The 15,854-nt window shown below is 40.3% G+C and overlaps 2 protein-coding genes across 2 annotated transcripts; one reads left to right on the forward strand and one right to left on the reverse strand.

The window, feature by feature from the left end:
• Window positions 1-65: 65 nt before the first annotated feature.
• On the forward strand, window positions 66-6,750 carry TRMT61B (tRNA methyltransferase 61B). The gene is made up of 7 exons (XM_014280781.3): window positions 66-627; window positions 722-824; window positions 3,759-3,949; window positions 4,988-5,079; window positions 5,494-5,729; window positions 6,368-6,448; window positions 6,634-6,750. The coding sequence occupies exons 1-7, from the start codon at window positions 115-117 to the stop codon at window positions 6,675-6,677; spliced, it is 1,260 nt and encodes a 419-aa protein (XP_014136256.2). The 5' UTR covers window positions 66-114; the 3' UTR covers window positions 6,678-6,750.
• On the reverse strand, window positions 6,457-13,914 carry SPDYA (speedy/RINGO cell cycle regulator family member A). The gene is made up of 6 exons (XM_005440277.4): window positions 13,052-13,914; window positions 11,960-12,018; window positions 11,620-11,705; window positions 9,932-10,103; window positions 8,529-8,826; window positions 6,457-7,021 (listed from the first exon to the last, which is right to left on the reverse strand). The coding sequence occupies exons 1-6, from the start codon at window positions 13,278-13,280 to the stop codon at window positions 6,933-6,935; spliced, it is 933 nt and encodes a 310-aa protein (XP_005440334.1). The 5' UTR covers window positions 13,281-13,914; the 3' UTR covers window positions 6,457-6,932.
• Window positions 13,915-15,854: the final 1,940 nt, after the last annotated feature.

A 15,854-nucleotide genomic window follows, 5' to 3' on the forward strand; every position in this document is an offset into this window, starting at 1 on the left:
CTCACCCCGCGCGCCTGCGCCGCGCGGCCCGAGCACGCCACAGGGTGCGTCATTGAGGCGCGCGGCGCAGGCGCGCGGGGCGACGGCTGATCTCGTTTTCCCGCCTTGTCCCTCATGAGGGCCTGGCGCGGGATGAGGCGGGCCGCCTCCTCCGCCTTCTCCTCCGGGAATGGGGCGGTCCCCGGCGGCAGGCCTCGGAGGCGGGCGTGGGAGACGTCGCTGTCGCCGCTGGAGCGGGTGAGGCGGCTGCTGCCGCCAGAGGAAGCGGCGTCTGTGGGGCGGTGTGCGGCCGCCCCTCAGGAGATGAGGACGGACGGCCCTCAGGAGATGATGGAGGCGGCCGGCCCCGAAGCGGCAGGAGCGCGTCCCAGCCCTTTCCGCGCTGGGGAGCTGGCGCTGGCGGAGATGTGGAGGAAGCACAACACGACGGTGAAGCTGATGTGCCGGCTGGCGGCGGGGGCGGTGTTGGCTAGCTCCGGTGGCCTCCTGCCCCATCGCCACATCATCGGGCAGCTCCCCGGGCAGCTGCTGCGCACGTCGGCTGGCCGGCAGCTGCTGCTGAGGCGGCCCTCGCTGGAGGAGTACGTGCTGCTGATGCCGCGGGGGCCCACCATCGCTTACCCCAAGGTGCTACTTGTTTGACTGTGGCCGGGAGGTGGCAGGTCAAATCTGACTCTTAGTTTCCGAGGCTGATAAAGGGCCATGGTTTTGTCACCCACAGGATATCAGCGCTATGTTGATGATGATGGATATCCACCCGGGAGACACTGTTTTGGAAAGTGGCAGCGGGTCTGGCGCTATGAGCTTGTTTCTGTCAAGAGCAGGTGAGAACCTGGTTTTGGGAAATGTCAAGGCAGTGCAATTCCCTTGTCACACGTTGCCTTTCTTTTGACCAAATACTTATGACCGGTTCTTAAAAGTGTTGCTGTATTTCAGATGTTCACATATATATATAGTTTGTTGACTTAAAGGAATGTTACATCAGTGCCAAAGCCAGTGCAGGGGCTGCAAACTGTTTTAGCTGTATTTCAAGGGCTGTAGCACCAAGGTTTACCAAAGGCCCTGCAGAAAGCTGAGTTTCAGTCATTGTTACTGGCTTTGCCTTAACTGTACTAGACTCTTTCTCCAATCTCTTGTCTTTCTCAGTTTCCTTTTCCTCATTTTGATGGATCGCATGAGTAATCAGATTGCTGGGTACCAGTGAAAAAGCTTATGTGAACACATGCTGTTATTTTTTTCATGTTACAGCTAGCCTGGTTTGATCTAGGTCTCCATGCTCAGAAAGGTAGAGAGCCTTTGCACTCAGCAGCGTAAGTGAGACCAAAACCTCACCCATAAACTTAATGTTATCTGTAGGCATCCTGTTAGCGGACCCCATTTCAGAGTAATTTGATTTATGGGCTCCTGATAGAACAACTTCCTTGAGGAAAGCAAACAAAAAGAAACAAAACCCCCATAGTTTGCTGTAATTGCTTCACACACCTGAAAAACAAAGGGCCATTTCAATTTGCTTTCCAAATTTTTAAGTGTGTTTCTGCTATTGCAGAATACTTCCCTTCTCTGCAATGTTAAAAGACTTTTGAGGGTAAAGACAGGAACTTCATCATGGATCACCTTGACCTGATACAGCAGAAAAATACGAGTTCGTATCCTGAAGGCTTATGTTCTAAGTCAGCATTTTTAACTGCGTACCTGAGGGTGCCAGCAGCGGTCACTAAACCTGAGAAACACCCATGTATCCTGAGCTGCTGTGAAACCCCAGCATTTCTTTTTCACTATTTCCCAATGGTGGTTAAAGAGCAGTATTATAGACTTTGTTGTCTTTGTAAAATGTTTACAGTTTGAGCTGCCTTTGCAGTTATGTTCCATATCATTCAACAGTTGAAGACACAAAACATTTCAATCCTGCTTAGAGGCAGCCCATATCAGTGGTAGGTGATGTGAGGGAGGCAAACTGAACAAATCTGCTGCTCTCTTGTTTCAAGACCATTAAATAACCTCAGAACTAGCAAATCTGTTTTCTTTTTCTCTCCACATAACTGCACTGTCTTATCTGCTGTCCCTTGGCATCTATGTCAGGGTAACAGGGCTTTTTAGAAGCATGAGTTTTTCTGAGGAGCTTTAGTATTCCGCAAGTATGTTACCAGTGCCATCGATCCAGCCCTGTGCTGGGATGCGAGGTCACACTGCTGAGATCACGAGGACCTAAGAGTGGTTACGCAGGGAATGGTACAGACTGGAGTGCATCAGGAGCTTAAAACAGGCAAAGGCATGTAAGCAGCACCAAAGGGAATCTGGAGGGTCCCCTACTGAGACAAACAGAGCAGTTTGTTCTTCTTAGTTCTTTGTTTAGCCACAGTAGTCTCCATCTGACACACTAGTTCAGTTGAAAATGCTCAATTTAATGATCAGCCATTAAATGCTGCCCTAAGACCCCTCAGCTGCAGATGGTCTTGATACACAGTGGGCTCAGGTTTTGAGGTCAGTGGTTGTATCTCTGCTCCCCCCCTTTCTGCCTCCTGCTGCTATTCTTTAGTTCCTTCCGATCATTCTACAATCAACCAGGTTTCTTTGTAGTGCCATGACAGGATTTTGAAGACAGTATGCAAAATCAAAGCAACCATTGCTGCTGCGGAAGCTGACAAAAGAGATGAAACTCTGAGCTTCCCATTCCAGAGATGCATTTGGAGAGAGGGAAAGTAAGGGTCCCTAGCTTTCCTCATCCCCCTGCGCAAGCAGACCTTCAACCTGAAGAAAGGTTGAATACCTGATGTTGGCTAAGGCAAAAGTTAGCTTTTGCTAAATACAGCAAATTATTTTCTGCCTTGGGTATTTAGTCCACTGTGGCAGTTTCATACAAACGCACCTGAACTTACTGATCATTCCTATTCTCTTTCAATCTTGTCCAATGGTTTCTTTCTGATTAATTTAGCTGTAACTACCAAGTCAGCAAAATCCTTGGCATGGCCTGAGTATCCTGGTAGCACTTCTGTTATGAAGAACACTGTGTATTGGACTCATGGTAAATTTCAGGATAGTAAATTTATACTTAAAACAAGTAATACAATTATTTATTAGTTACAAACAAGAACAGGAGACTAACACAAGCCTGTGTCAATCGAAGAGTACACTTTAAAACTTGTCTGTGGGGCTGAGATCAGTGAGCATGTCTGGGGATTTCCTAAGCCCAACCCCAAGAAGAATTTGGATTTCCCCAACCCCAAGAAGAACAAGTGAAGAAAGAACTACACAAGGAAAACAACAAACTCTTGTAAAAAACCAGTACTGTCAAAAACACTCAAACCCAACAGTTTCAAATCTTACAACAGAAGCAGTCACAGTCTGTCAGCTTTATAGCACCTGTGAGTAGTGACCAGTGTTGCAGCTTTCTCAGCTGGTAGCTTTAGCAGGAGAATCGTAGGTGGACAGGGCCACGGATGCTCAGGTCCTCCCTTGCTGCAGGAGTTACTTCAGGAGGATGCTAGGAACAGTTTGTACTACTATAAACATGCTTAGTTTCATCTGTGGATTGATGAATTTCAGTCTGTAAAAGAACTAACTCTGCCCTTTTATCTGAATATGTTTATTTTAAAGGTAAAAGGAAAAAAAATGGCAATTGATTAGATCATATGGGATTATATCCTGAAGTGAAGTTGAGACTTAAAGGTGTACTTCTGTTATTTACTACACCACTTTTTTAAAAATTGTTTATTGCAGGGGGAAAAGCGGTAAGTCTAGTGTCTTTTGTTTGTTTTCAGTTGGGCCCAAAGGACATGTTATAAGTTATGAAATCAGAGATGATCATCATAATTTAGCTAAGAAGAATTATAACCACTGGCGTGCTGCATGGAAAATAGGGCATATGGAAGAGTGGCCAGATAATGTAGAATTCATTCTTAAAGACATTTCAACAGCTGCTGCGGATATGAAATCTGTAACACTTGATGCAGTAAGTCAAAAAAATCATCCCATTTGACATTTACCTTTTCGGCATATATTAAAGCCTCTAGCGCTCACACACACAATAGGATTCCCATATCTAGTTTAACATGAAAAAAAAAGTTAGACCTTCATCAATGAAAAACATTGTGATTTTTTTGGTCAGATTACAAGTATTTTCAAGGTTTTCATTACAGGTTCCCAAATGAAAGGTGATACACTGTAGTACAGAAACATTACACTTAAGCACTGCTGTCTTGCAGGAAAGGCAAACTTACTTTCTTGTATTTTGGAAAAAGGGATATATTTGCATCTAAGGCATGTACTTCAAACATTAAACTTAAGAAAAATACGTAAGCTTATTGAAAATACAAATAGATAAACACTTTGCTATCAGCTATACAGAATGCACCATGTAACTAAGGCCTAAGTCAGAGTAAGGAATGCTATTGCTTGCTCTCCTGGCCTGCTTTTTGTAGCCAGATTTTTGTAAAGGGAGCTGTGCTGGGGAAGAGAGCTAGATGGTAATCACTCTTCCACGTAAAGCAAACTACTTGCATTAACACTTTAAACAGTTTTCTAAATCTTGTAACAAACAGCAAGCTAAGACATTGAGACTGTAGTAGGATCTTTTCATGATAAAGATGCACTTCAACGTTTGTGGGTTTTTTTACATTTGAAAACTAGATACCCAAAGGTGTTAGTAAAAGTAGTTGTCTAAAAGTTTTTATTAACATCAACATTATGGAATATAATTAGTAGGAGGTTTAATGTTAATACAAGACTACTTTATTTGTGAAACGCTACTCGCTGTTTTAATAGAAATTCATCTAGAAGTAGCAAGGACTGGGTTTTGTAAATGTAAAAACCTTGGGTTTCTCTAAGACTTTGAGAGGCAGTAACAAAACTGGCTTGTGATTACAAAATGCTGTTGTATGCATTTGTTTTCCATAGATAAACCTTGTTTTTTCAAGCATTGTTGCTATAGGAAACAAATCATATATATTAATATTTACTGGGAGAACATATATATATCTTTGTCTTGCAGGTAGTTCTGGATATGCTTAACCCTCAGTCTGCTCTGCCTGTTGTACACCCAAGACTGAAACAGGGTGGGGTGTGTGCTGTCTATTTAGCAAAGTAAGTATTTACTTCTGGTACTCAGGCATTCACACAGGTATCATCAACATCATTACGAAACCAAACATCTTTTAAAATACACATCCACCATTAATGAAATGTTTAATGAAATTATTTTTTTTCCCTCATGTAATTTTTTGGGGGGAGTTGCATGCAGTATAAATTAAAGTTGGCCAAATACCTTCGCCTTTAGTTTGGGAATGTTCTCATTATGCACAGCAGAAGTTTCTACTTAATGACATCCTCAGAATAACTGTACTGTTTCCCAATTCAGTAGTCAGGCTGTTAGCTCATTTACCCTAAACCTGAAGGACCTCAAAGGTAAAGAATGTGACAAAGGCAGTAGAATTGAGACTAACAGTGTAGGATTTGAGTTTTCAAAATACTACTTTATCCTTTGCATTTCTTCAAAAGCATCACACAGGTTATTGACCTTTTAGACAGAATACGGACCTGCAAAATCCCTTTTTTGTGTGAAAGGATCATTGAGGTAACTCATAGAAATTGGTTGGTACTCCCTGCTAAAATCAAGAATTGCAAATCAAGCCAAACAGTTGAAATGCAGGAAAATTCTGAAGAACCACCTCAAAAGGAATATGAAGAAATCCACACTCAGGATCAAGTAGTTCTTAAAGAACGTGAAGACTATGGTAAGAATTATTGCTGATGAGATATCCTGTTACTGCAATTTGATAATCCAAGGATATAATGAAGGCAAAGTTTGTAGGAAGAGGCACTTTTTTTTTTTTTTCTTAGATCAGCTGAGATAGTTATGAAGAACAGACAAGCTGTTAGGACAGCCTAGACCTTGGCAGGTTTGAAAAAGGATATATTAAAGATTTAAGTTTAAGTATCTTTTTGGAAATCTAGACTAACTAGAAAATAAATTGCAGTCTTCAAACGTAAAGAATGACTGCCCTTGTACTACTGCTTTCAAATTTTTACTTTTTAATAAAATTCAGTCCTTTATACTAGTCCTGTAGCTGCTTTAAAGGACCCTCATGGGCTTAAGGATTCTGTAGAAGAAACGTTACCAGTGTGCTCTGTTTTTCAGTCATGCTGTTCTGGCAAATCCAAAAAAGATGCCTCATGCTGGTATAGATTTGCAAAATCCATAGTAAAGCAAAGAGGTCTGAATATACTGATAGGTGACAGCAGAGCACTTTAACAGAACCAAAAAGAAAGTAAAAATATGTCAAGGAAAAATAATCAATGTGCATTGGCAACTCTGGTCTGTGTGTATGTCTTAAAATTGTGGGAAAGAATTAAAAGAAATTATTTCTCACAGAATCACTTTCTGACAATGCTGAAACATACTGCTCTGTGCCTTATGTTGCTAGACCATCTTATTGGCAGGATGCTCACTCAGGTAAGACACCTGGAAAATGTTCTTTTACCTTAAATGTTTAGTAGTGTTTTATTTTCAAAAATACCATTTTTTTTACTAGCATTTGGCATGTTACTATATCATGAAATCATACAACTTGTAATAATAAAATAACTATTGCATATTGAAATACTAAAGTAATACCTTGTTTTGTTTTTTTTAATTAGCATTCCTTACCAAGCTGAGAAAGATTCAACCACTGCTTTCTTGATGCTACTGAGATGTTAGCTGCTAATTTGAGTATGGGTATCACAATAAAATAAAATGTTACAAAGTAGCTGCCACATTTTGCAAGTTGTGTAACTTTTAAGTAAGGACTGCTTTGATTTCTTCTGCATATAAAATTTGAAATCCCACCTACTATTTGAAGGGAAAATCCTTAACAGAATCATTGGGTGTGGTGGTGTGATGCATCACAGACTGGTCCGCAAAGCACAGTATCTGCTTCTGTCTCATGGGGTGTATTTCATTCTTCATTGCTGGTAAACCAGTCCATGGATTTGTCTTGGTTCAAGGTGCCATCTGGTCTCCTATTGCTGGACAGGGTCTGACAGTCTACCAGAAATAAAGAGGAAAAAAATATAGTAAGAAAATAATGGATTGATGTCTGCCCTTCCAAATGCAAGTGCAGCAGCTTCTGACTTCACTGACTACCAACAGGTGGCTATCGCTTTATCTTACAGTTGTGCTTTAAGAATACTGTTCTTAAAGAAACTGAAATTCACTGAATTTGTTCTCTTGATAAAGAAAAAGACCAGTTGCTGACATGTATAGCTTAGGTTCATTTTTAGCACCCATGCTGAAAGTTGCCTGTGGAGTTTGCTGTATATAAAGTGTTCTCAAAAGGTCAGAATAACCAGAGTTTTTTCTGACCTGTCCGATCTGACAGTCAGATATGAAAAGGAAGACCTCTCAAGTAAAAATAGATTTAGAATTAAGTCTTTTTGGGTCTCATTTAAGGTTTACACATAAGCATGTGGTGATGTTTAACACATTCAATTTTAATAAATGACATATTGTAGACACCTGATTTGTTCTGTATCTCAAGGAAGATTCAATTGCCAAATTTTTCAAAGTTATGGGATCCTTTGAGAATCACAGTTGTTCTGAAGTTGTCAAAAGGAGTAATATAATCCTGCTATAATAGTGAAATTTTGGATATTAGTGAGAACATATGCAAATAAAAAACAGAGCTATAATAACTCTAAATTTAAAGTATACTAAAAACTGCAGTGGTTGAGCACATGAAGGTGTCTTTGTGGAACAGGCCTTACACAGTTCCCCCAGGCAGTCTGCATCTCAAGTGTGTTCCACTCGGTACATTAAATGATAAGCCTTTGCCCCTTAACTGCTGTAATGCAGGCTTCTCATACAAAGGCTCAGGACACTGTTTTGAGTAGATTATCGTGCAAAGGTTCAATTACATAAAACAATTTTCACAGCAGACTCATGTATTGTTTTCTACTTGTATCCCAAAGGAAATTTTTTATAAATTCTGTCAACAATTGAGATACACTTAAAGGAAAATGTGAATTGTGCTTTAATGTATGTCCAAACTGATGACAGCAGCTGAGCAGTCTGTCCTTTCTAAAAACAGTGCTCTCAACAGGAACACTTTTAACTCTTAAACGCTTTTAGTGTAACACACACTCTTTTTAACTGACATGACACACACCAGTGTTTTTAATTGTTTCTTCTAACCAATCCCAAGTGTTTAAAATTGGATTCTCAATTTAATTTATAATGCCAGAATAGTAATAAATGCCTAAGTAGACTGAAACACAGCCCAAAATCTACTGTAGTAGCAATCTGAAGAGACTCCAAATAAAGCAGTTGGTCGTTCCAGGAAGTCAAGAGACAAGATGGGAAAACGAAAATGAAACCATGGTTCATTTTCACACTGGAAGCAGAGTGCTGCCAAGTTCTGTATTTGTAATGGGGATGTCTGCCCACACAGAGGAAGTCGTCTCTTGCCAGACCAAGAAGGACACAGTAGTCCCCACAGCAGTCCAAAGGGCAAATATGGCCCTAACTGAAAATTATTTGCAATATTGAACCATACCTTGAGCATCATAAAAAGGAGAGTCAACAAGCATTTCTTCATTTGGAAAGCTGTCCTTTGAACTCTGCGATGAATGTAATTCCATCATCTCCAAAGTGCTGGTAGATGAGGAAGAAGATGATGACAATCCTAGTCGTACAGATCTTCCTTTCTTACCACAAAGCAGGCAGTCTGTAGGAGTAGCATTAGGTCCTCGGGGGAGCTGTACTTCGTCATCATTGTAGCTTCTCAAAGCTCCGCTGTGGTGCGGCGAACGTTCTCGCTGCCATATGTAATGTGTTGGAGCAATAGCCATCACCTGTCAAACAGCCATTAGATCAGAAACTGTAAAAATAACGGGAAGACATGCAGCTGAAAACAAGGGATCCAATTCATGTACAGCAGAAAATTAATACTACGTAGGTGGAACGGGCATCACCTGTGATTCATCTGCTGCTCACTAGGAAGTTTGCTGCCTTAGGAATGAGTAAGTAAATCAGTTATGAATCAGATGTGGAAACAACAGTTTAAGCTTAGTATATTCACGTCAATCATCACAAATACCAGCTTATGCTTCGTATGTTGGACATTTACCAACTACTGAAGATCAAGTAGATGGATAGTCTTGGTTCACACCATGACTGAACTAATGATCGTTGGAAGCTGGGAAAACCAGTATACATTTGCCTTGCTTCTTGTACTTTTCCCGTAAGTATCTAATCCCATCCTCAGAGATGGGATTCTAGAATAAATGAGATTTTCTTTTCCACCAGCTGTAGTAAACATGTTCTTAGAAGATGACAGGGCTTTTTCCAGATACATTCCACCTGAAAAGTGAGGAATGTCTGTTTTCCCTCTTAGTATATGTTTGAAAAATGTAGGTTGTAACACTGCATTAATAGTAGAGAATGTTAAAAGTGTGTCCTTTGGAGATTTTTTTTTTAAATGCAGTGAAAAACCGTTAACTGAAAAAGTCAACTGAAGTTATATTATTAATTTTGAAGGGATTAAAATTTCACCTGAGGTGCTCAATTTTATTTAAAGGTTTTTCTTGTGTAGAAACTTATAATCTGTAAAGCAAACACAAAAAAATATTTCTAAGGTAAATGAAGTGCACAACCAATGTGGTAAATTTTAAAGAAAAGTATCTGCATAAAGCAGAAAGATTTGTGTCAATAAAAACTTCACTTTTAACAGTAGTGCAGTGTAAAATATTCTAGTCTACCTTAAAAGCATAGTTTCAAAGAATGTATTTAGAATGCAGAAGAAAAAAATAATCACGGAGGGCAAATGAACCATTACATTTTAGCTGCATCTTTTCTTTGCTATGGCTTGCCTATGTACTTCAGGGAAGAAATCGCTAGCTGGTATTAATTGCCGTTTTCAGCTAGTTTCAGCATCTACAATAATAAAACCCTCCCTACCTCTTCACAGCAGCGTCTGCTTACAATAGCCCTGTAGTCAATTCTGCTCCACAGTTGATCTCTTAATTTTAAGAAATCAGGGAAGAGCTTTCTCCAGGCTTTTCCCAAAGCCCATGGGAAAATGTCATACTTTGATTCTTCATCGTCTTCTTCCACTGTATTTGCCAGATACCTTCAAACATACATATGCTCGTGTTCGTAAGTATTATTCAAACTTAAATCACTGTATTAGTATTATTTCTAATGTTAAAAGGCATAATACTGAAGTAGGGTTTTTTCCTAGTATTGTGAGAAAAATTAGCCAAATACAGCCTGGAGCACAGCATTTTCTTAATCAGAAATTTCCATATGCATCATTTGGGTAAATAAAAATTTAACTTCAGCTCTTATAAAAACTGCTTTAACCTAGAGTCTCCTAAATGAGTTGATAACGCAAGACGTAACATATCCTGATAGCCTTCTCCAAACTGGCAAGATAGCCTTGCACTAAAATGAACAGTTTCTGAGTGGCATCTCTAAATAAAGGTTAAAACCTATCTTACGAAATCTTAAACTTCACATTTTCTACTTTATGGATTTTAGCTATTCTTGGAAAATTATGTTGCTCACATTAAATTAGTAGCAAACAACTAAATACAGGTCTACTTTCATATATAAATGAAAACCTTAATTTTTCATGTCCATATTTCTCCCTTCCCTCACCATGTGCTACTTTGGCTTCTGGGTTGTCTTTTCACACAGCAGGAAAATACTTCCTCTGGATCCACCTAAACTCCTGTAAATCATACCTGAAAATGCTATGACTTTTAAGTCTCCTCCCCAGTTTTCTCACTTGCTCCTAACTCACCAGTATTCCCTCTAGTCCCAGTCACACCAGACCCTTTGTCCCCTTCTAATCCTCTCACTCTTCTGGCCTGGCTTCCTCCTCTGTGCTCTTATGGATGCTACCCAGAATACCATTTAGAGCAGAACAGCCATCTTTCTCCCCGCACTAATGGGTAAATCAGAGTATCTGAGAAGCGCTATTACGGAGAACGGTGACCTGGGCACCGTAACACTATGAAAGAAAACACTCTGTTGTTATAGCCAAATACTGAGAAAGTATACAGGCTTGGTAAAAACAGACTACCGATTGCACCTCTGTTTCAAGGTACAGAAATCTCAGAACTGCTCAAAAAAGTTCTCAAAAATTCTCTAGCTACATTTTTACTGTTGACTTAAATCATCATAAAAACTTACTCCTGAGGTGCGTATCATGATGAAACATTTCAGTACAAATTACTTAAATGCTGACAAAGATATAAAATAGGGTCTTAAAACAAGGAGTGTAAGCCACGTATATGTTGCCATGTATTGTCCTGCACATATTTCTTGTAACACTAAAAAAAGTTCACAGATTTAGTTGGGTAGGCAGAATGCCACACTATGGATCACTACACCAATACAAACGTACCCTCACTGCTGCTCAAGCTTGTTCCGCACAAGCGGTCATCAGGGGAGGAATGCCAAATTTGCACTATTTGTACATAGTATGTAGATTATGTTTCTATACTTCAGATAGAACCCAAACCACTACACAGAGAGTAAAAGAAGTCTCATCATATATCATAATTATCAGTGGCATGAACCAAGGAATAAAATAATACAATGTTTATGCTAATAAAACCAGATGATTTAAAAGTACTTACAAAGCGACAAAGAAATTGATTCTGGTATGCTCATTTATCGTGAGGTTAGCCCTCTTGAAATAAACGAAAGTCATTGCCAAGAGATACTGTTTTAAAACATAAAATGAAGTATCAATGTATTGTCTCAGTATATAATTTCAAAAAATGCACATTAATCTTGTATCAAGATATTTGGATCACTTTTATCAATGAAGAAAGCATGAATTGGGTTTCTCGAAGCTTCTAATATAAACACATTAGAAAGAAATTATGGTCTGTATTTGCATTACAGTATCAAGTGATTATGAGCAGACTTTCCACTCAACTGATACGCCGTTAACTAAGATGGAAATACTCTTACCTTGTCTGCGATTTTGCAACAACTGTCCATCCAAAGGAAGTCTTGGATTAGATCATCATCTGCAACAAAAGCAAGCTATAGCATTTCAAAGGCCAAAATTGGTTTTGTTAGAAACTATTTGTAAATAAATAACAAGTAGTCCTTTTATTAAACCAAACAGAAGGAAAGAAACAAGACCCACCAGCAGAGAACAGAAAAACTGAGGGGAGAAAGAGATTAGGTGTGAAAAGTGACAAAAGAAGACAAACTACCAGAAAGGCAAGGTGGAAAATCTGGTGACTGCATTTCACTCTCAGGAATAACAACTGAAGATGAAAAATCACCACTATTTTTTCTATTTATGTAACTTCTTCCTGCGTTAAGTTGTTCCATCTAATAGCACACTATTACTTCTAGTGAACTGCAGAACGTTAAGATCTCTGCACCTTGATTACCTGACAGCCTTTATAAGGCAATACTTTATTTTGTGGTTGGTATTTCAGTCTCTGTGAACATGTACTACAATAGGACTACTGCAGACTCTGATTCACTTCTGTATTCAAGGTTCAAATAAAAACAATGTGTAATCTTCTACTATTACTTACTCTCTTCACTAAAATAAATACAAAACCTTATACAAAAGAGACGCAGATGCAAAAGATACGCTACAACTCCTCTGATTCTCTTCACATTCCACTTCTCACCCTAAATGTTTATTCCCATAGTAAGTAACATGTTTATAAGACTGGGATTCCAGCCTTTTTTAAGCTTTATGTAAAAAGAAGTACATTGTTTTACAAGTATTTGTTGAAATATAAGAGCAAATAGAAAGGAAAGAGAAATAATCATAAAAGGAAGTATCATACCACCTTGGTTTCATTTGTAATTTAAAAATACACTTTTCATCAGTTTGGTAGCCCTTCTTGTATTTTTAGTTTATCCATTAAACATTTATACACTAAAACATAACACCAAAATACATTTAGACAAAGACATGGCCATCAGTATCAATATAAAAAGCACTCCCAAAATTACAGAGTTTAGAAAATATACTTGCTTAAATAGTTTTCTGTTGTTCGGTCAATACATTGATATCTGTCATTATTAACCTACCAAATAATTTAAAGAAAGCTGTCATTTCCTGACGCTGAATAACTAGACATGGTCCCTTTGGACATTTATATTTATGTCTAGAAGTCTTGTTTTCACAGTTTTCTTCATGGTCTTTAAAAGTAGGCCGCTTTAGTCTAATTAGCTTTTTTTGCTGATATGATCTGGATGCACTGGATTTTACATGAACAGTGACAGTGGCAGGTGTCTGACACACCGGATTATGTCTCATTTTGGTAAGTAAAGATTCCTGTTAAAAAAGAAGAAATCAATTACAAAAATAGTCAATTTCAGCAGCAGCCCTCTGTATTTCTTTTGTTTAAATGAAGCATTTCAGTAGAGCTTGTATGTCAGGTGGTAAAAAAAATTCTCTCAGTACCAGTGTCCTAAGCCTTGTGCCCTAAGATAGCTATGTAAACTTAATTTAGTTCTAATTTGATAATTTGATCAATCTCTTGTTTTCAGTGGAAGGAGCCTTCAGCCCTCCTTTTTCCATTCAGAATTTTGAAAAATGGGGGAAAAATCCTCTCCGGAAAAAGCCATTTGTCAGATCCTCATAGTCCTACATACTTTACTTAGATTTACCAAAAAATCTTCATTCCTCCCCTCCAATTTGTGATTGTGTATTTTTAAAAAGATCATTAAGAAGCACAGAACCATAATTAAGGCACATAAGATGAAAATTAAAATCATCAAGCTCTTAATTTTTCTAACGCTTGATTATAGCCATTGGGAATAAAACTTATCCCTCAAGTAGGACATACCCTGAAGGTATAACCAAGGAAACAAACCTGAGGTGTTTGTAACTGTAAAAATCAAGAGATACCAAATGGAGCACGAGGAAAGGTATTTTTAGACAGGAGCAAATGCACTTACTTCACCAGTAGGTCCCTCCACAGAGCACGGGGCTGCCGGAGACCAGCTCACCGCAGCCTCCCTAACTCTCCAGCTTTTAGCCTGCTGCCATACAAACAACAAAACAGCCCTTCCCTGGTGGGTACGGTTCCGCTGTGTTGGCCCCCCGCAGGTAAGCCGGCAGGGCCGCGGTGGCCCGCCGCGGTGACCCAGCACGGCGCAGCACCGCCCCGCACTCTCCTCAGCAGCCTCTCCCTCACGCCTCAGCCCTTGCCGCGCAGGGCGACATGGCGCCCCTCGCAGCCAATCAGAGCGCGAGGTAGCCACCCCAGCCAATCAGGCGGCAGGACCCTCTTACCTCCCCTACCCTCCCGACGGGCGGCCAATCAGAGGCGGGCGGGGCTGCGGAGGAAGGGCCTGTGGCCTAGTCCGCCTGTCCCAGCGCCCCCCTCTCCCGCGCTAGGCGACGCGCGGCGAGCCCCGCAGCCGGCACTGAGGGCGGCGCTTCCCCGCGCGGCCCGGCCCTCCTGCCGCCGCTTGGCTGGAACCTCTCTGCTGCCCGACCAGCAGCTTCCTTAGGCGGCTAAGCGGCTCCCCAGAGCCCCAGGATGTGAGGGAGAAGGCATACCTTTCAAAAGCCGTTACAAACACAGGCACGCCATACCCTGCTACTGCTTCCCACAGAAGCAATTAATACGTGCAGGATTATGCAGTTACTCTAAGGCTACTGGAATGTAAAAAGAATGAGAACCTCCCTTCACTAGCGAGATTTGGTATAAAATCTTACTGTCTCTTGTTACAAGAGCTAAAGAAGTATCCTAGGAAGATGGCAAGAAATGCTCCAATTTCGTTGTTCCTCCTGTACAGGTCAATTAAAGTGTAACTGCCCTCATTTGCTATGAGAGCAGAGGCCTTTTTACTCCTTCCTCATCTTTCATTAATAATTTGCTAGATGTTTTTATTTAGGCGCACAGGGTTAGCGAGCATGTTCAGGGAAAGGTCATACCCAGTTTCTGGCTGCATGCTCCAGAGAGAGGAAAAACCTATCAGACAGTAAATGTGCTAACTAACAACATCTGTGTGGGATGGGCCGAAATTGGGAAACAGCAGAGCAGAGATAATAGCAAGCACATCAGAGGGGCAAAAGTCTGTTTTTTGAAGGTCCTTCTCCATATACACATATGCAAGGTAATTCCACCTGAACTAAATTGGTATTTAATTTTGCATAATACTTTTTGTCTAAGGAACTCAAAGCACTCTTCAATTAGTTACCATTCATTTGAAAACTGTGGAAAACAAAGTAAGGGCAAGTTACAGAAACTTCCCCATAACCACCTCAACCGCTCAGACTAGGGAATAAGCTTCTGTCATTTTTTTGCCCTACTGTAAAACATAAAACTGCAATGATAATTGTGAAGCACATGCTTTCTTGCTCTTCACACCTTCACATTTTTATTCCTTGGCTCATTAATAAAAAGTGGCTTACAATGCAGATCTTCACCCACACAGAGCTTTTCAGGGTTTGTATGGGTTTTTTTCCTGTAGCTCTCCCCTTTCTAAAATACTTAATTTTTGAGCTGGTGGTTCGGCAACAAAATACTAGAAGATTTTTATTTTTCATTCATTTTCACTCCCAAAAATCTGTTACAATCAAGTTATTCAACAGGTACTGTGACTGTTAACCCCTGCGGTACTGTCCCTCACCTCACAGAACCCAGGGCTCTGCTCTGATATGGACAAGCTGCCTCACCTTGACTCAGGCTGAGGAAACTGCAGCCGGGAGGAAAAGCTGCAAGGAAGTTTGCAACTTCACCTTTCCTTCCTTGCAGGACTCTGCAGCCTGAGGTAGGATGGTTGAGATAGGAGTGACTCAAGGATTCAACTTGGAAACGTCATGGAAAAACATCAGCATGGAAAGGTTGCTGCCTGAACCCAGTGACAATAAGGAAAT

Source organism: Falco cherrug, chromosome 13 (assembly GCF_023634085.1).
Source record: "Falco cherrug isolate bFalChe1 chromosome 13, bFalChe1.pri, whole genome shotgun sequence".
Lineage (NCBI taxonomy): Eukaryota > Metazoa > Chordata > Aves > Falconiformes > Falconidae > Falco > Falco cherrug.